The 20,142-nt window shown below is 51.5% G+C and overlaps 1 protein-coding gene across 8 annotated transcripts in view; it reads right to left on the bottom strand.

Annotated features, from left to right (window-relative positions):
* Positions 1-1,478: 1,478 nt before the first annotated feature.
* SIK3 (SIK family kinase 3) overlaps positions 1,479-20,142 on the bottom strand; it is a 250,678-nt gene continuing 232,014 nt past the window's right edge. For 5 of the 8 annotated variants that reach the window (XM_045482918.1, XM_045482921.1, XM_045482920.1 and 2 more), the window contains 9 exons: positions 19,969-20,094; positions 19,637-19,722; positions 19,017-19,126; positions 17,717-18,056; positions 16,208-17,106; positions 6,395-6,558; positions 5,407-5,539; positions 4,327-4,497; positions 1,479-3,605 (listed from right to left, as the gene is read on the bottom strand). In XM_045482918.1, coding sequence (XP_045338874.1) covers positions 4,340-4,497; positions 5,407-5,539; positions 6,395-6,558; positions 16,208-17,106; positions 17,717-18,056; positions 19,017-19,126; positions 19,637-19,722; positions 19,969-20,094 — 2,016 coding nt within the window. In that variant the 3' untranslated portion in view covers positions 1,479-3,605; positions 4,327-4,339. The remainder of the gene's footprint in view (positions 3,606-4,326; positions 4,498-5,406; positions 5,540-6,394; positions 6,559-16,207; positions 17,107-17,716; positions 18,057-19,016; positions 19,127-19,636; positions 19,723-19,968; positions 20,095-20,142) is intronic. The other 3 variants (XM_045482917.1, XM_045482916.1, XM_045482915.1) reach the window with 3 other exon arrangements.

Genomic DNA, 20,142 nt, shown 5'->3' on the forward strand with positions numbered 1-20,142 from the left:
TGACAGCAGGCACGGTAAAGGGTCCCCGGGATGGTAAAGGGGCATCTGAAGGAGCGGGCCTTGGGAGGAAGTGCAGGAGTAACTTCTGAGCATCCAGCCCTGTTCTCGAATGGAGAGGACGGTGCTGCAGGTCAGGACCAGAGACTTGGGATTGGGATGGTTCAGACGGAGCTGGGGGGAGGGAGCCCCCATGCCCGGAATTCCTTTTTGGCAATTCTGTCGCAGCTCCTGGTGACGGAGCCCCAACCCAGGCCCCGGGGCAGGGCACCGTCACCCCCCACACACGATTCTTTCCTGCCCTCCTACTCAGGAGGAGACCAAGGTGCAGGTGGCTCACATACGAGCGGCTGGGGCCAAGGTCTGGCACCGGAGCAGGCACATCAGCCCTCCGAACCCCTGCCTCATGGTTAGGGTGGGGTAGGGCACGGCGCAAAGTCAGAAGGAGAGTCCAGGAAGGGTCTGTGGGCACGGCTCCTGCTTTCTAGAGCTCAGATCTCTGGTCTTTATCCAGGAGGGCAGCAGCCCACTTCGTCCGGAAGCTCATCGCACCTCTGGCCCAAAGGCACCCTGGTGATTTCATGGCGGGGACGCAACTGCAAAGGTCATTACAAGATGTGGAGGGCATCCGGGTGGGTCACCGAGTGCTTCCAGATACCCTCCCTCAAGCCTTCCACACGTGTGTACACACTCAGAGGATTTCTAGAAGATCCTTCTTGGAAGGCTCTTTCCATTCCCAACAGTCCCACAGTGACTTTCTGGTGCACTGTGGGTGCAAAAGCTTTCGTAAATGCCCTCTTCCTACTCTTCTTTCCACAAGCTTCGTATTTCCAGCTTCAGTGATCTTTCCTCACAGAAGAACCTCAACCAGCTAGCTCTTAGCCATGCCTGGGACCAGGCTGGAAATTCCACCCTGCCCTCTGGAATCCAGGTGTGAAAAAAGAGGAAAGCTATAGGAAAAGTCCCCTTTGTGTCCTAACACTTACCGGGCAGTCACATCACTGGGCCGGTTGGGGTCACCTCAGAAAGGCCCCAGGTCTTTGAGAACCTCCTTCCACTGCCTTAAAAGCACCCTGTCAAGGAATCGGTTTTCCATCTGACTCAGCAAACTCAAATGCTCCCTTCTGACGGGACAGGGTCCAAGTGGGGACACAGTGTGGGCTGAGTCCAGGCTTCTAGAGAATGCTAGCTTTACAAGGCAGGGTGAGATAATGGATTGCTCAAAGCTCCGCCCAGCGCTCTGTAGGCTTCCTCAGCCTCCCGGGTTCCAGCTTCCACCCGCCTGGATGCTTCTCTCAGCTAGACTCTGAACCACAAGGCAAGTAGCATTAGCAACATAAGATTATGAACAGGTTTTTATTTTCACAATCCCCTACTGTCCAACTAAGGTATTAAGTTACAAGTCTGTATGCTGCCCACGACCACCGTCACCACCACCGTCACCACCGCCACAAAAAGGACTAAAAGTCTTACTGCCACAATTTGGGTCTGGAGATCTTTTTAATCCATTTTTAGTCCAACATAAATGAGAAAGAAAAAAATACTTCTGACATTTTCAAAGAGCAGAAATAGGAAATTATGTTCATATACATTCAACATATACTGCGCTTATTGGTTACTACAATACAAAGCAATGATCTTTTACAAGTGTAGTTCGCGGGATGGCACGGTTAATAGGCTCACTGGCTTTCACCTGGCTGGCTGCTGGAGGACGGCAGCCTACTCTTCCATCGGCACAGTCCCATGTAAACACAACAGGCCGAGCACGTGTGTGAGGGGGCGGCTGGGGGCACGGGAGCTGGAACGAGCCCAGAGAAGTCCAACGGCGGCTGTTAGGGTCTTCTCGGCAGCCTCCTTCTGGTGAGGAGTCAGTGGCCTCACCAAGCGGAGGGGAGACTGGGGACCGTGCAAACACGGGACAGATCCCAAGAAAGGCTCTCTCTCGCAGTGCGCAAGTCCACTCGAGGGACATCGGGTCCAGGAGCTGAGCTGCCGGTATCAGTGAGACGGACGAGCCGCACGGGAATCCTGTCAGCAACATCAGGACGGCCATGCGGGGCACCCGCTTTCTTCTGTGCAAATTCAGGGTGAAAGACTGGGAGGGGCCTGGGGACCCTTCATTCTCCTTTCCCAGGAAAAAGGATCAAGAGTCAAAACATTTGACATGTCTTTCTTGGTTTGAAGATCAGATCCTCTGTCAGCCCCCAGCCAGCAGAGAAGACTTTGGTTTCTAACAGTGAGGAAACACAGAGAGAATGACAGACGGTAGCTACTGCATATGCACCGCTCCCCGGGGGAGGGAAGGAGACCACTACACCTGTCACTGGCACAAGTGAGCGCTGTTCACAATTACAAGGTCTACAGAAAACACTCTGAACAAAAGGTGCAAGTCACAATTCAAATAGAACAGAATCTGGTTAAACATGTCTCTTTCAAACAAAAATTCCTTTTGTTTTTACTTATTAATAATAATAATAATAATAACAATAATATCAACATTTACCCAAAACAATTCCTACATGATCAAGAATTAAAATAGGGGCTGAGGATGCCCAGGGAGGAGGAGAAGGTTAGGAGAGAGGCGGGGCCGAAGGCAACCTCCTGTTCTTCTTTGTCTGTGTCAGAGGCTGAAGGGGAAAAGCGTGTGTGCGTGTGAAGAAACAATCCTTGTACAGCACAATATAAAGTGAGAAGCAAAGGGGACACAAAAAGCACAGTGAACCACTGTTGGGTGTTCAGTCTGTGGGTGGAACCAGCAGGACGGGAAAGGCAGCCAACTTTCCAGGTTGTCAGAGGGGAGCTGAGTTACGCAGCGAGAAGGCTCACACGGAGGGAGATGCTCTAACTGGCATCCCCTCCAGGCCAGGCCGCTCTCGGCCCCCACGCTAATGCTCCGATACGCTCTTGGCCAGGCCAGACAAGCTTTTCATGGGATCCGGGCGGTCAAGACCTTCCTAGGTTCCAGACTCGGCGGTTCTTTTTTGTTGGTTTTTGCTCTCTTCCTGTTTTCCAAAGCGCCAGGGGCCATCACCCCTTCCTCTCTCCCTTTCCCCAGCCACTAAGAATCCAGAGGATGTTATCTGTGAGTAGTTGCTCCTGTGGACAAGCAATGCAGGGAAATGGAGAAATGGAGGTGCTCTGTGGGGGGACGCAGGGCAGGGGAGTGGCTCTGGGTCTCCTGGCCTCTATAATTTTAACTGCTTTGTTCTTCTGTCTCAGCAAAGGAAAGGAAAAAAGAAAAAAACAAGAAAAAGAGAGAAACAAATAAAAAAGAAAGACAATCACCTCCAAAAGAAAATATATCAAAAAAAAAAAACAAAACAAACAAAAAAAACAAACAAACAAACCAAACCTCCAACTCAAATATACCAAATACACTTTCACAAAAGGTGGCGAACACGAATATCCTGTTTATTTCCTTGGTGACTCGGTCATACGAGCAAACATGGCAAAACCCCCTCAGAACCCGAAAGAACCGCACACTGATGAACCAAAGTGAGGAAAGGAGCCGTGATGCTCTAGGTGGACAGAAACACAAGGGCAATTTGGCGCAATGCTGCTAGATACTGTTGGTGTAAAGTCATTTCATTCCCGAGCTGTACACAAACCTGCAACAGAGCAGACACACACACAGGAGAGTCAGCTCGGAGCAAGAGGCTCAAACATTCGTTTGAACACTTTCGCGAAACACAACTGGCTCCGTTTACCTCAGGTATTTTAAGAGGTCTGCCATACTGAGGCTCGAAGGTGGGTTTGCCAGACGGCTTAACCTTCATCACTGTTTTCTGTCAGAGTTTTCCAAGACAAAAGCAATACTACCTATGTACACGTAGGCATTACTCCAGCCCAGCTGCTCAGTTTACCTGTTTTCTGCCACTGGCCTCTGATCACACAGCTCCGCTGTCTGGAATATTCTTCCGCTTGCAGTATGGCCTTGAAAACTTATGGCTAGACAGGTTTTCTTGCCAGGGTTCCTGCCTCGGGACCGAGTTCAGGACTGTCCTTCCCCTATTACCCTGGCCAGAGGCGCCCCATCCTCCAAAGCCGCAGCTCACTTCCTGTCTCTGGGCAGGCTACGGCACCTACCACACGCGTCCTACCCCCGTAAGTAAACCAAGGGACTATGGCCAGCATTTCTCCTGTATGCTCCCTACCTGCCCCCCCCCCCCCCCCCCCGGAACAACCAGCACAGCGCTTCGTGACAGAACACGAAGATGCAAAGACGGAGAGGGGAGTGGTGGCCTAGTTCACGGGCCACCACACACAGAAGGATCGGGGGCTGGCCCTCGGCCCAAGGGCTGGGTTGGCCCTGGCCAGGGAGATACTCACTCTCCGTTTCCTGTTACACGCCTGCCTGCTCCATGCTGAAGGAGACCTCGGGGTGCTTGTAGCTGAGCAGAATGTCTGTGATGCACGTGGATGGATAGCAAGAGGAATTTAAATGCTGGCTGCCGTCAGCCAGGTCCGGATGCTCGTGACCAACTAGATTCTCCCTGCATTCTGCAAGACCAGAAAGAACATGCGAGCTTAGCAGAGAGCTGGGGCGGGGCAGGGGAGGGGGGCGGCAGGGAGGTGGTAGGTGGCGGGGGTGGCGGCAGGAAGAGAAGTCTGAGCACCCTGGAGCGGGGCTCCCACCCTGAATTCTAGCTCACAGCAGGTCCTAGGCTGTGGGCTGGGCCAGGATTCTTCCCGTACTAAGGGCTCCACTCGGCCCCATTCCCTTTCTGTCTCCCACCTCAAGTGCTATCACTACTCCAGTGTGGACGAAGACAGCACGCAGTGCCCTCAGAAACACTTAGCTCTCCAAGGGAGGAGACCATTTTAGTGCTAGCAGGCACGGGTCACTGGGCACTCTTCGTGCTCCAGGCATTCTTCTGAGCACCGTAAACTCGTTAAGCACACAGCACAATCTAGGATATAGGCTCTACTGTTTCTGCCACTTTAGAGAGGAGGACCCTGAGGCTCCGAAAGGTTAAGCGCCTTGTCCGTGGAACCTGTAAAGGGCAAAGCCGGGATTTACTGCTGACCTGTCCATTCCAAAGCCTATGCTTCTATCTGTTATGATACCTTCCTTTACTGGTTCTAAGAAGAGGCAGACATAGTCCCTTAGGATACAGTGCCCTCTAATCAGAGGTAGAAAGATAGTTGTCAAAGCAGTATCTTATCAAAGCTTTACAAAGACAAATGTGATACCCCTGCCCTCAACCAGAAGGCCTGCTTCTTTGTATACCCATTCTCGATGGAGACAAGTGGGGAAGGCTTTTGTGTCCAGACCCCTCGGGGAAGCTATGGCTTCCCATCTTCCCCTGAACCCTATATACAGAAGAGGAGAACAGTCACTAGTGAAGATGGCAGGGGGAGGTGCCTCCAGAAACTTCCCCAGGGTGCCCCATGCATAAGGCCCCTCACCCTCATTTTCCCCATCTTGAAACTGCTGGCTCCCCATGAGCGAGGACTGACTGAGAACCGCATCTGACATCCGGGCGGAACTAAGTGCTTTTCCAGCCACGAGACTCATTCCCGGCAAGTTATCCAGCTGCACCTACAGAAAACAATTAGGAAAAGAAGTCAGGACACCAGAGAACGTGCCACTCTCAGGTGACCCTTAGTGACAGCCGTTCCCTCTAAAAGAGCCCAGGCACAGGGCAGCCTCAGGCACTGCTCCCGAGCTGTGCCATCCGGCAGTCACAGTGCGGGAAGCTGTCCCACCTTCCCCGTGGGGTGGGTGGGGTGAGGGGTGCATGGTGAACCTCAGCAGATGGTCACATGCCCTTGACAACCACACGGTCTTCCAAAACCAGATTTCTGACCTGTCCCCTTCACCAAGAGGACCTGGGTCTGAGGACTGGACGGTCCAATAGTGCTCTCCGCGAGCACAGCGGCATGCTACATCTGTCCTGTCCGGCACAGAGCCACGAGCCTCAAGTGGCTGAGTACTTGAAATGGGACCAGGGGGACTGAGGAACCAAATTTTTTATTTCATTTTAAATACATTTAAGTTTGGATGGCTACATGTGGCTAGTTGCTACGGGAGGAAGCAAAGTTCGGTTGATCTGGGTTAGGTCCCTTTATCTGAATCATTCAATGGAACTGTTGGAAAACTAACCAAAAGTCTATGGGTTCACTTGCTTGGGCTGGAGTTTAGACTGTCTGGGGAGAAGTTCAATAACTCAGACCCGAAGGAACAGATAGCAACTACTCTTGATTCCTTGGTCTGAAGTTTAGAGCACGGATTCTACTGGTCTCTGAAGTTGATTCAAAGCCATGCTTGCATCGTTCCCAGAGAGGCTGGACTCTGGCTGGGAAGAATGGAAGGGCAGAGGTGACCCCACAGGACTGCTGGCAAGGTTGGGACCAGTAGGATCCCACTTCTGAGAAGTAGGAGAGGCCAACATACATAAGCATCATCACTGTTCTGGATCGTGTGGTGTCTCTGGAGGGTCCGGGGCCTGTGGTGCTCATTGACAGAGGGGCGTGTTGGGTACCCAAGTCCATTGTGATCCGGAAGCTCCATTGCTTGTCCCGGAGAACTTCTATCCATGCAGTTCCCTATCACAGACTCTGAGGAGACACAGCAAAACAGGGTCAGCGGACCTAGAGTTTCTCCCGATACTGTCACTCCCATCAAAGAACTGTCTTGCCAGAGACAATCAGCAGTGGTGAGGACCATGTGTACACCATCTGCTAACCCTCAGCTGGCTGCTCAGGGTACTTAGAGGAGCCTGGACCAGCCTGCCAGCCCCAAGTCCCACAGCAAATAGGAGCCTCTTTACGGAGGGATCACAAATCCTCACGAGAAAAAGCCCATACAACGGCAGGTGACTGGGTCACACTGAAACTTTCTTTTTTTCACTCCTCTGTTGGCCTGGCAGTATTATTTCCCAAACCTATATGCACATAAGAATCTTTCGTGGAGCTCTCGGGAACCTCTAGCCTGGAAGGATGGCCTCCATCCTGTGGATGTCCTGTCTCTCCTTCCTTGGCTTCCACCTCAGTGGATCGGCCCAGTCCCCTCTTCTACTTTTTGAACTGCTGTCCCCAACTGCTTCCATGGCCCCTCCACTCTTTACATTTCCACCCTGACCTCTTCTCTCTCCTCACACTTACTTTGGTAATATCATCTATTTTCAGGGCTTCAACTATATTGCCTCTAGATAAAGAATTACTGAAATGCTTTTTTAATAAGCTCCAGATACATAATTCCAACTATTAACCTTACCCTGGAGAAATAACAGACACCTAACACTTACCACGCCCGGTTCCAAACTCATCAACACCCTGACCCCAGGCCGTGTCTCAGACAACCTTGTTTCCCTGTTTTCCTAACCTTCCGGGTGTGAGCTCGCAGGGTGCCTGTTGGTTCCGTACTCCTGGTTCCACATCACCTTAAGCCTGAAGAATCTACCTCTGCAATGTTGGTCACTTCAGTCCCTCTCTTTCCAATCTCACTGCTTCCGCCAAAGCCCCACCACCTCTTGCCTGGATTACCAATCATCCCCCCCGCCAACCATCCCTCTACCGCTACTCTATAGAGATTAATTCTTAAGTAGGGTAGCCCAAACGGCTCCTTGTCACAACGCTGTCCCAGCCTACCTTCCAGTGAGTACTACACACTACGTTCCCCCATGTGTAAATGTGCAAATGGGAGCACTTAACTCTTCCCCACCCACTCTCGATTCCATGCAGGTGCCCTCACTGTTCCTCTCTCTGGAAATGGCTCGCTGCTTCTTCCATTCCAGCCAATCTAAATCAACTCATCTTCTTAGGTCCATCTCAAATGTTACCATCTTTTTTTAATGTTTATTTATTTTTGAGAAAGAGAGAGAGAGAGTGAGAGGATCCGAAGCAGGTCAGGCTCCAGGCTCCAAGCTGTCAGCACAGAGCCTGATGCGGGGATGGAACTCATGAACCACAAGATCGTGACCTGAGCTGAAGTCGGATGCTTATCCGACTGAGCCACCCAGGCACCCCTCAAATGTTAACATCTTTATGAAACTCTCTCTTCAAGCAGATAAAGATCTTTGCTTCCTTTAGATGTCAGAAAATTTTAAAGGACTCTTATTACTCTAACATTATTCCTGACATCATTTTCAATTGTGTATTTGTCTTGGTTGTTCTTATTAGCCCGTAAGTTCTCTGAGAACAAGAAGTGTACCTTATGCACGTGTGAGCCTTTAGTATTCCAGAACAGTGTCCTATATCCAGGAGTTATGTAATAGTTAGCTCTTTAACTGATATTAATATGGGTTACTATCTTATACTCTCTTAATATGGGTTACTATCCTGCCAGAGTCATGCACCCTCCGGACTGGATATTGGAGAGAAAAGCATTCAAGAGGACTGAATATTTCCTCTTGACCAAAGGTGGTCAAGAAGAATACCAGGGCCACTGCTAAGTTGATCGGATACTCCTGGTCACACTTTTGGCTCTGGTCCTTAAGAGCCTGGCACCTGAACATATGTGTGGTTTGCTTGCTTGATCTTTTCTGGTCAAAGCTCCTTGGCAACTATTGGGCTTATCTTCTGATGAACTCCCCCTTGGCGAGACCAGGTTTTAAAAAAGTTGTTAATGGGAAACACGGCCCTAATGCTAACCGTGCCCTTCCAATATCTATTTGAATAATGGAAGTAAAATGTGCCATGTGAGTGTTGGGTACAGGGTTTCAGGTCTCCAGATTCAAATGGCCTCCTACAACAGTCAAGGTTAGGCCTGGCTCAGGGGCTACGGTGGGTGGGAAGGGAGTGGAGCCAACTGATGTGCACACTGCTGGTAATGCGACGCATCTGGAGGAAAAGGAGAGGAGGGAAGCTTCCCAAATGCCAAAGGTGACGGCGAGTGAGAAATCTTTTGGAAGTTCTCTGAGCAAAGAGGCCAAAGAAAAGAAGCGAATTCTTTTGCTATCGAAAGCTAAAAGCCAGAAGAGACAGGAAGAGAAAGGAAAGCCAACAGCAGGACTTGCCGAGTGGGCAAGTCCTCACTCCTCTTCCCCACGTGGCCCGCCTCCTCTCGGTGGGCACAGCTCACGTGCTCGCCCTGGGCCCACAGAACCCATGGGCAGGAAGTGGTGCGACACTGGCTCTGTGGTCCGCTTCGCCAAGAAGCCAGACAAACAGCTGCTGCTTACTTTTTCGGAGCATTTTCCAATGCCTGTCTTCTCTTCTCTGAGAGCTAACACCAAACACCCAGTTCCCTGGGGTTCTTTCCTTCCGGATAACACAGCTGGTCGCACCCCCCCTCCCTGCTCTGCCAAAGACGACACAAGAGCTCTGCTGTTTAAAGATTTCCTCAAACATGAGGAAACAGCAAAGCTAACAAAATGTACATGTTCTGGTTCTTGATATCCGGCTCCTTCCCACCTCTTCTAGAGGCCTCCTCCAGAGTTTATTGGTTAAGTAGGCTAAGTCTCCTTTCTCTCTCTTTTTTTGAGTTTATTTTTATTTCTGAGAATGAGGCTTCTCCAAACCCAAACACCTACCCTCGTCTTCCTGCTGTGGGGAAGGTCGCCTGGATCCTGCCCTCCTTGTCTGCTCTCCTCCTGGCCCTCAAGTTTGGGCCCAGCATGCCTGACAAGCACCGGCACACAGAGCCAGAAAGTGCTCGAGAAATCCCTCCGTGAGCCTTCCTGACTCCCCAGCCTAGAGCTCAGGAGCACATGTTTTGGGGTCAGAGAGGCCCAGGCTGGAATCCCGGCTTCCGCAGGACTCCTGAGGAGTGGGGGCTCGGGCAAGCCCCCTGACTTCACTGGGTCTCAGTCTATGGGGAAAGCAGGACTTACCCAAAGGCGTGAAAGTGCTTGGTGCGCTCAAAGAGCCCAGCAAACCCTGGGGTCATTTACACTCATTTCAGAGGTGTCGGTTCTGAGTGCAGAGGGTGTGCCGAGCCAGCTGACGAAAACAAACGAGGATACCCTGCGTCCAGAATTGTGGGCACAATTTACCCAGACGTGAGCTAACACATGAGTGACTGACACTCTAATTTCCAGAGTTTGGTTTACGAGTTTGGTTTAATTTCCTCTTTGTAGGAGGAAAACTTACTAATGTAAGTTTAAAACTAGATGAAAACAAAGCGGATTAATAGGAGTTAGGCAACAAACTTTCGGTCTGATCCACACGCCAGAGATCCGGAAAGGCTGGCCTCTTTGGCTTGGGAGAGAGCATGCCAGGTGCCAAAGGAGAGGGGAGGAGGCATAAACAGGAGAACGTAACATGGTAGAATCCGAACACTCGGAGTCAGGGTCCAACCCCATCACTGACAGTGTATAAACCTGGCTAACACATGCCATCTAACCTATTTCCCGATCTGAAAAATGAGGGTTGTCAGGGGGCTCAGAAGACACCAAGGGCCAAAAGCCCTTTCTTAAATCGTAAAGGACTGCATGAGTAAAGTATTATTTTTTTTTTTTCAACGTTTATTTATTTTTGGGACAGAGAGAGACAGAGCATGAACGGGGGAGGGGCAGAGAGAGAGGGAGACACAGAATCGGAAACAGGCTCCAGGCTCTGAGCCAACAGCCCAGAGCCTGATGCGGGGCTCGAACTCACGGACCGCGAGATCGTGACCTGGCTGAAGTCGGACGCTTAACCGACTGCGCCACCCAGGCGCCCTGAGTAAAGTATTATTTTTAAGGAGAATGTCGAGTCCTATGGGGCGCCTGGGTGGCTCAGTTGGTTAAGCGTCCGACTTCAGCTCAGGTCACGATCTCGCGGTCCGTGAGTTCGAGCTCCGCGTCGGGATCTGTGCTGACAGCTGGAAGCCTGGAGCCTGCTTCGGATTCTGTGTCTCCCTCTTTCTCTGGCCCTCCTCCGCTTGTGCTCTCTTTCTCTCTCTCTCTCTCAAAAATAAAAACATTAAACATTTTTTGAAAAAAAAAAAAAAAAAGAACATTGAGTCCTGAGTCTCTAGTCCTTTGTGACCCTCCATAGCACTCTACTGACCAGTGGGAGGGGGTGTGTGCAGGGCAGGGAAGGCCACTAGCCTGGTGACCGAGGGACAGGAGACCCAGGCTCGAGTCTTCGGTGCCTTGTGCCAGTTCAGCAGCTAGGGGCATGGTCAAGCTCACCGAAGGATACACCAATACTGGTGGAAAGAGGACCGCCGGGAGCAGCGTCCTCAGGTGCTGACCAGGGTCGAAGCCGAGAGTGTCTGGGGGCGGGGGGGGGGGGCACCCGATCACGCAAGGGGCCAAATACACAGAGGGACGCGGTGCGCACCACCCACTGCCCGGGAACTTCGGGGCGGCTTGCACAACACTCTATTGAATCTGTCAATGTTGACTCACCCTTACTCATTTACTGGGCTTTAAGAGAAAAGGAGACAAATGACTTGGGTACAGATTCCTCTTAAAGGTTCTGAGGGGTGGACCCGGCCCAGTCTGTCATTGTTTCACCCTCTGTGGGGCCTGAGTCTGCAGATAAACTGCTGAAGCCGACGAGGCTCGGGGGAGAGGATGTGGTTCTTTGCCAGTCCAGCTGGTAATCTCACTGTGTAAACCGGTCATGCTGCTGGACTCACTCATTTGCCAGGTGAAAAAATGAAGCGTATGTAATATCACAGAGGGAAGACAAAGCTTATTTCTCCTTCTAGAGTGACAGACAGGGAGATGACAGGCAGCAGGGTACATGGAAAGCCCTGGAAGGCACGCTGGAAACACCTTGGGCATGTTGCCTGCTCAGTGCCCCAGCAGGGCCTTCTACCCGATGACGGGTAGAAGCGGCCATAAAGGAAAGAGGTGACCGTGGACGCTGATCTGTGGCATCAATTTTCCTTGACTAACACCAGTGATCACTGTTCATCTACCCTGAAGAAATTTCCAGAAGGTCGCTCTAGCTCTATTCTTTAATAATTATGCCTCTTACGGCGCTCATCCTGTACCCCTTCAGGGTAACGCTGTTTATGAGCCTGCCTTCCTTCTCCCGGCAGAGTAAAGGCTTCCTGAGGGCAGGGTCTTTATCTTTTCATCCCTGCACTCACTCCCCACAGCACCTACAATCCTGTCTGCTGCAACCTTGTCATTCAGTGAACTTGACTGGATCTGTTGTTGTAGAAATAACCGATGAAGTGCTTGGGAACTGGCATGTAACTACACGGAGATGGAAGGGTCATTGAAGGAAATAGCAGGCATTCCTCTCTGTCCAGAGAGACAAACAAGCTTGAGCCTCCCCCTCTGGCCTGGAGTGAGCTGGGAGAATAGCATCATGACCTTTCTTGGCAAAAGCGACAGCAAATTATCTGATGGTTCTTTGGTAATGTAATACTCCAAGCTCTCAAGTTCTTAAAATCATAGAATCATGGCAGCTTAAAGCAGCAAAAGATGGTGGAGGCAGTTTCTACTGTAAAAGGGGTCGTGACCTGTATATTCCAGGGTGGCTGTGAGCTGCGAGCCTGAGCCTCGAGCGCGGGGCAGAAGTGCTACAAACGGCAACTCCATTCTTCCCTCAGGGGGCATGAGCTTCATTACGCAGGGAGAGAAAGGGAGGAGAGGTCATAGGGCAGGCCCACAGAGGCAGCTCGGGCTAAGGTAAGGACAATGGGGCCACCTCAGGATGAGACACCATTTTAAACACACAGGTGTACATTCCCAATGGGGATTTTAACTCTTGAGCAGCATCAGGCCTCTCCGAGGCTATGCGTTTCCCTGTCACGTTAGCCTCACCACACTGGATTATAAAATCACAGTAATGAACCGGCAGCTTCATTTGTTAAAGATAAACTGTACATGTGGCTTCAAAAGTCACAAAACAAGAACAGATGTTAGAGGCAAAGTGAATGGCACTCAAGCAAGAACGGGCATACCTTGTAGCTGAGTTAAAGAGTTAAGTTTAGAGCCAACTGGGTAGACACAAGGGAGAATAATCTCCACAATGTACTAGCAAGCAGGGCAAGAGCTATTACAGCTTCCAGAAAAGCTCACATCAAAGGTCAGGAAAAGCACATTTAAGAAAAAAGAGGACTCGGGGGGGGAAGATGCTGGCAAGACTGACAATGAGGCAACAGGTACAGGGGAGTCTTGAGCTAAGAGCTTGAGGCATATGCTTCTGGCTAGATTCCTCCAGAGAGCGGAAGAGAGGGCTGTAGGGGAGAATGGTGATGGTGGTGGATGGGAGAAGGTAGGGAGAAGGAAGAGGGAGCAGACAAGGGATGATGATCGCTCAGCCAGGAGAGGAGGTAGGGGAGATCTGTCACAAGAATCACAACCATGAAGCTCTGGCCGGAAGGGAAGGCACCTGTTGCTGGATCTAGATCATGCTCTGGATTTTAGGAAACCTCTGCCCAGATACAAACAATTTGTAAAGTGGTATGAAAGACAAATTAATGTTCACTGGTGCTGTGAACTTTGGTTCTATTTATTATCGGACACAATTTCTGTTTTCAGTTAATAGCCAGTTTCCCTTTGTGTCTGCATAAATAACACACAGTAGGGGCACCCTGGGTGGCTCAGTCGGTTAAGCGTCTGACTTACTAATTCAGCTCAGGCCATGATCTCAGGTTCAAGCCCCATGTCGGGCTCTCTGCTGTCAGCGCGGAGCCCGCTTTGGATCCTCCCTCCCCTGTGCGCTCTCTCTCAAAAATAAAATAAATGTTAAAAAAAAAAAAAAAAGAACACACTGTATACTATTATACCACATGTAATTGTCTTAAACTTTAATAAGTTAACATTTTACAGGCACGTAGGTGGCTTAGTCAGTTAAGTGTCCAACTGTGACTCAGGTCATGATCTCGCCGTTCATGAGTTCGAGCCCTGCGTGGGGCTCTGTGCTGACCGCTCAGAGCCTGGAGCCTGCTTCGGATTCTGTGTCTCCCACGCTCTCTGCCCCTCCCCTGCTCATGCTCTTTCTCTCCCTCAAAAACAAATAAACATTAAAAATAATAATAATTTAAAAAATTAAAAAATAATAAATTAGCATTTTAAAAGTGAAAAAAAAAAAAAAAGAAAATTCCTGCCCTTAGCTTCTACGATTTCCCTGATGTGCACTACACCACCAACATGTCAAGCCTGCTTGCTTCCCACCCCCCCCCCCCAACCGCAAACATCACAGAGACCTTCCCACCCACTGGTCCCACCCCCTGCGTCTCTGCTCCAGCCAAATGGGAAATTCCTCTCCATCCACCAAGACCCAACTCAAAGAGCACTTAATGCTGGAAACCCCACTCCTCTGACTGAGAACCTTCTGTCCCCCATCTGGTGTTCCCAAAGCTCTCGTACCAGCCAGCTACATTCTGCCTCGCTTTAGGTACCCAGTAGACCAGCACCCCCGGCAAGGGGGGGCGATACTCTGACAATGATGGGATACAGGTGTTAAGCCCCCCTGGCCTTTCTGTACACAGGAGTCACACAGGAGGGAAAACCGAAGAGAAGTTAGCATCTTTGAAGAGAAACATTTCCAAAGGTGTTTTCATACATGGCAACGCAGGTTGGGGGGAGCAGGGGTTTACACTATTTGCTCCAGCTTCGCTCCTTCCTCATTGCCTTCCACACCGGGACATGCTGGGTCAGCACCTGCTGCAGTGAGCTGAGAGTAACTCTTGGGTTCGGTGCCACTTAACAGCAGTTGACCTTGGGGGCGAATTACATAACCTGTGCCTCATTTGTCTCACTGGTAAAATGGGGACAGGAAGAGCTACTGCCTCATGGGGTTGTTATGAGGATTAAATGAATTTCCGTACGAATAGCAGTGGGTGTCTGGCACATGGACGACACCGTAGAGATGTTAGCCATTCTCTTTTTTACGCCAAATATAGGATGCTAATCTGGTGAAAGCTTTCCTTCACACAGGAAGCCTTTCCACACTATTCCTGATACTATCACCCTGCCTCTGCTGGAACACTCCCAGTGACAAGAGGCTCCGAGGCGCTAGGGTAGCTTATTCTGGAAAGTTCTTATTACAGTCTTCCCCAGGAGTTGACATTTATTTGCTGCAACTTCTATCTTGGTCCTGGCCCGTGATATGGACCCCAAAGAGTCTAATCCCTCCTTCCCTCTGGTAGATACGATGGTTCTCCTTAGTCTTTTTTCCCCTAAGCTTAAACATCCCCACCAGGTCTGTGAGCCATTCCACATAGGACCAGGTTCCGGAATCTCCCACAATCCTTTGTCCACCTACAAACACAGCAGCCACAAGTGAATACAGTATGCCTGCCTGATGCAGGCCTCTAAGCTGGATGGCACCCATTTGTTCCAAAGCCCAGGATTTTTAAACTGTCCTATACAACCACATGGCCACTCCTATCGGTGCATCAATAAGCACAGCCGGGAAGCGCCAAGTCCTCTTCATAAACGGATTCAGAGCAAGGCCTTATGTCCAACTCTGTGCCATGGAACCTAATTCCCCTAGGAGTTGGTGCATTGACCTTAAAGGACAGGACAGAAGACGCAGGGAGCTCCGAGAGGGGAAGGATGGGGGACCCGCTCGGTTTCAAGGCTCTACCTTTCCTGGATTAACTCATGTCCCATGATCTGTGTGGAGGGGACGGAATCAGGGCAGATTGTGTCTAGGATGCCAACGGAACCAGATTTTCCAAGTATGACCGACGGCTGGTTATCCTGATCTCCTTCAGGATGGAAACGAACGAACGCACTCACCCGTTATATAAAGCGACGTAGGATGATGCACATTGGGCCCCTTACGATGCTGTGATATTCTGTATTCTGCTCACGAATGAGCTGAGCAGAGTAGTAACAACGCCTCGCGTTTACATCACGTTTCAGAGCAGCAGGCGCTCCTCTCGTGCGCCATTATTCCTCCTGCCCATTTTTCACAGATGAGAAAAATATGAACCCAAGGGATTAAGCGACAAGTTATCGCCTTCGTGATAGAGGTGAGTCCAGAATGGAGGTGCTCTTTTGACTCTTGGTCCAACAGGACTTACACGAAGTCATACTTCCCCTAGCGCTGGCTGACTGTGTTCCTGAAGACAGGAAATTCTGGATTCCTAGGAGCCATGGTGTGACTAGGGGAAACGGGAACTATTCCCACCGGCTGTGTTATCTAAGTGTTAGTTTTCTATCGCTACCTCTTTATTCTGAAAGCAGACGCCTTACCAAACGGTACCCGTGCCCTGTATATTTCTCCCCTGGAAGGTCCCGAAGGCCTTCTCAGGAATTCTTTTCCTCCTAGGAACACAGAGCCCTGGCTGGGAAAAGATACCATCACTGAGTTAGGTGAATGAGGACAGACAGGCCTGGGACTTTTACATCGAAGGGACTCTTACCTCGGCTGGACACCTTGTTTCTACCGAACGCAGCAGGTGGCTGATGCCGGTAGGGATGTACCCCCAATTCCTGTGCGTGGCTCACAGTTCCCAGTAAAGATTCGGGGTCCCCGGGTCCGCCAGTACTCAAGAGTAGGGTGCTGTCACGGCAACCTCTGGTCGCTGTATTGGGGCTCGTCCTGTCTGGAAAGCCATCCTTGGCCGCCTCACAGGCGTCCTCCTCTTCCATGCTCTCCGAGTGCGTGAGCACTGGCTGGTGAGCGTACCCATGGGCCGGGCTGGGGGAGGAAGCCTGAGCCATGCGTTCCTGTGCCCTGATTTGGAGAAGGTGCTGGGGGCTGGTGTGGTGGTGGTGATACGAGTCAGCATTCTGATACGATAAAGCCTGGCGCTCTGTCATATTCTGTCCCCCGAGACCGGGAGCCAGACTCCCAGCGTCCCCCTGGCTCATGTGCCTGAACAGCTCCTGGTACTCTTGCTGCTGCTGTTGCTGCTGCTGCTGCTGCTGCTGCTGCTGCTGCCGCTGCCTTTTAACGAGCTGTGCAAACTCTGCCGGGGGCAGCCGAATGTCCGAGTGGCCGGTGAGTGAGTGCCGGGGGGAGAGCAGTCCTTGGAGGATGTGGGGTACCTGCTGGTGTCGGGTATAGTCTGGCGGCGTGGGGGACAGCAGGGCTTGCTGCAGCGCCGACGTAGTATAGTGCGGTGGCTGCTGATGTGCGCTGGGAGGGAAGGTGGGCGATTGATCAAGTGGAGGGACTTTCAGGGCTTGGGTTGGAGGGAACCCCACTCCTGTTGAAGGGCTGTAGCTGCTGGGGGAACCCCGGGACTGGTCCGAAAACAGATGGGGGTGTAAATGCGCCTGGTCGTAGTTAGCAGGGGAGAACCGATTCACGTTCAAGCTGCAGACACAAAAGGGAGTGAGTACCAGGCATCCACGTCGCGAGAGCGCTAGACTCCCCCGGGGCCAGCTACCACTCTTCCTCAGCAGGGAGCCCCCCCCCCCCCCCCCCCCCGCACAGAGAACTGGGGTGCGGCAGGGGAGGTGGGCATGCAGGCCCCACCCCCGCTCATTCGCTTCTCCGGGAACGTCAAGGGACACGGGGTGCTGTGTGCGGAACAGATCCAGCTCCCGCTTGAAGACGGCAACTTGGCCTATTGTACAGCATTATCGGAGCGACTAAAGCACCAATCTCTTAGAGTAAGAGTGGCAGGGAGGGAAAGAAGCCTAAGGAGACAGACAAGGGACAACTGGCATTTTAAGAAATTCCTCTAATAGGGCAATTCTCTTCTTTGCAGACACAGAGGAAGGCAGCTTTGTCATTTTCCTCCTCTGTCAATAAACAGGTTTCAGGTTCACCCCCTAGCCACCCGCCCTGATGTTAGAAAGGGGGAGATGGGCACAGCCCAGCCAGATGAGTTCTCCTCCTCTTCTCCCCTCTCACCCTGCTAAGGGGCTTCCTCCCACCCAGACCACCTAGACAGATGGCTGGTGACTTCAGGCAGCCTCACCTGTGGGCCTCCGCGCTGTCGGCACTCAGCTGCTTGGACAGAGGGCGGTGCCCATAGCTGAAGGCGGCCATCAGGTTGGTACGGTGCTGCATCTGAATCTGACTGGCACTGGGGCTGATGGACATGCCCCGCCCGGCAGAGCCCGCAGTGGCCCCCGGCATGCCTCCGAGCATGTCAACAGGCTCCTGTACTTGGATGGTCACCTGCTGTGACTGGGCGGGCTGCTGTATGCCCAGGCAGGTGAGGGCCATGCTGGGAGGGGGGGAGCAGTTCTCAGGCTGCTGCTGGTAGACAGCACTGCGGGAGGGTAAGCCCGGAAACTGGGAGGGCGACGCAGCACCTGGAGAGAGAGGAACCTTAGAGTCACCAAACGCCTGGGCTGCGTGCCAGCTGGAGGCAGCAGGAGCCAATGAGGACACTCAAACCAGATGCCATCTAGATCGGTGCTTCACAAACTCCAGCGTGTGGAAGACTCATCTGGAGGGCTGGGTAAAACACAGATTCCTGGGTCCTACCCCCAGAGTCTGTATTTCCAAGTAAATTGTCTGAGAGCTGGTCCCAGACTATTCTTTGAGTAGCTCTGATCTAGGGCAGTGCTTATCAAACACACACATACATGCAAATGGCCCAGCGATCTTGCTAAAATGCAGACTGTGATTGAGCAGGCTCCAGATGGGACCTGAGACTCTACTTTTCCTGCTGGTATTGTTGGTCGGGGGACCCCACATTGAGTAGGCAGGGCCCAGAGACCAATTCAGACTCTTCAGGGGATCTACACCGTGTGGCGTTACTTAAGAGACTATTAATTTGGGCAATACTAAATCCTCAGATCGCTGGTCTCTGAAGACCCATACCAATTAGGGAACACTCATCTTTCCCTCCTCCTCAACACCCACAAGAGAGGATCCCACACGTGCAATGGAGAACCAAATGGAGGCACGACAATGGGGAAGGTTCTGGTAGCAGCTTTTTATTCGGTAGTGTTGGAGGGGGTTTTATCGAAAATATTAATAACAGTTAACCTTTATTGAGAACTATCTTGTGCCAAAGACTTCTAAGTGCTTTTCAGATTTATTCATTAAATACTATTATTTTCGCTCTTTTACATTTGGAAAAGTGCAGGCATGCAGAAGTTAAGTAACCTATCTGAGGCTGCACAGCTAAGGAGGTGCTGGGACCAGGATTCAAACCAAGGCAGTCTGACTCCAGAGCCTATACCCTTAATTCCTATTGCGCTCAACACTAGGACTGATTTCCTCCAGGTGGCTTTTCATGGCTCAGTCTAAGCCCCTGCACTCACCGTGAGACTGGATCATGGCGCCGCTCATGGGGGGAGGACTATTACTGGGTGGTCTGAAGAGATGGTTGTTGGGGTGGCTGGGGGGTGGGCTGGAAGGCTGGATCCGTAACCTTAAAAACAAAACAAAACAAAACAAAAGCAAAAGACAAAACCAGATAAATAAGTAAATTTCCTGAGCTGACAATATAACCCCTGATGTTACTTTCGGTCACAGGATACACATAAGCAGAAACTTTTTTTTTTTTTTTTTTTTTTAGTTTTGATAAGACTCTGGGCTAGAAAAATATCCATAAACCACCTACCACAGTGTATTTAGGACCCACCCACGTCTTATCTTCCCAGACTTCGCAAAGGGAGGCACAGGTCACTGTGGGCCTGTGTCCGCGCCTGTCTTGCTGCCAGATTACTTTGCCTGTGGGGCTAAGAAAACGAAGTGGCACAAGGACCAAATAAAGTCAGGATTTCAGGGAGGCAGCTAACGTTTAAGTCGACCCCTCCACTTTTCATATATGTTCTTCCGAGACGAACGCTACAGTCAGTCCAAGTCTCCCATACGGGTCGGGCCAAGGACGGCGAGCCACAGAGACAGCGGCTTGGGCGTGAAACAAGTGCTTCGTTACCTCTGGAGCTGGTGGGTGAGGAGGGCTGGCTGATTTTCACATGCAGCCTGGAGAGGTGGAGAAGGCTGAGGAGGACAGATGGAATCCTAAACGTACGGGGGAAAGGAGAAGAAGGACCGTGAGCCTGAAGATGAATCGGAGCTGTTCCCAGGAAGGCCAGAAACAGGAACAGCGGTCTGTGACTGAGGTTCACGCTCTGGCGGTTCATCGGAAGGTCTGGTCACCTCTCCTCGCACGCGTCAACCACAAACACAAGTCCGCTCTGCCCTGCGTGGCCTCCTCCAAACGCTCACGCCCCACACAAGCTGGAGAGAGCGGAGAGTGAGGCCCACCTGGATCTGCTGCTGGAGGATCTGGTGGTGCTGCTCCTGCTGGTACAGCACATGCTGCTGCTGGGTCTTCTCCAGGGCTCTTTCGTCAACCTGCCCCCCGTACATCTTCTGCAGCTGCTCACACTCCTGAAGGGAAAGGCAGCTCGTACAGGTGGGCTGCAACCGGGCGCCCCC

This window comes from Leopardus geoffroyi, chromosome D1, assembly GCF_018350155.1.
Source record: "Leopardus geoffroyi isolate Oge1 chromosome D1, O.geoffroyi_Oge1_pat1.0, whole genome shotgun sequence".
In the NCBI taxonomy this organism is placed as follows: Eukaryota; Metazoa; Chordata; class Mammalia; order Carnivora; family Felidae; genus Leopardus; species Leopardus geoffroyi.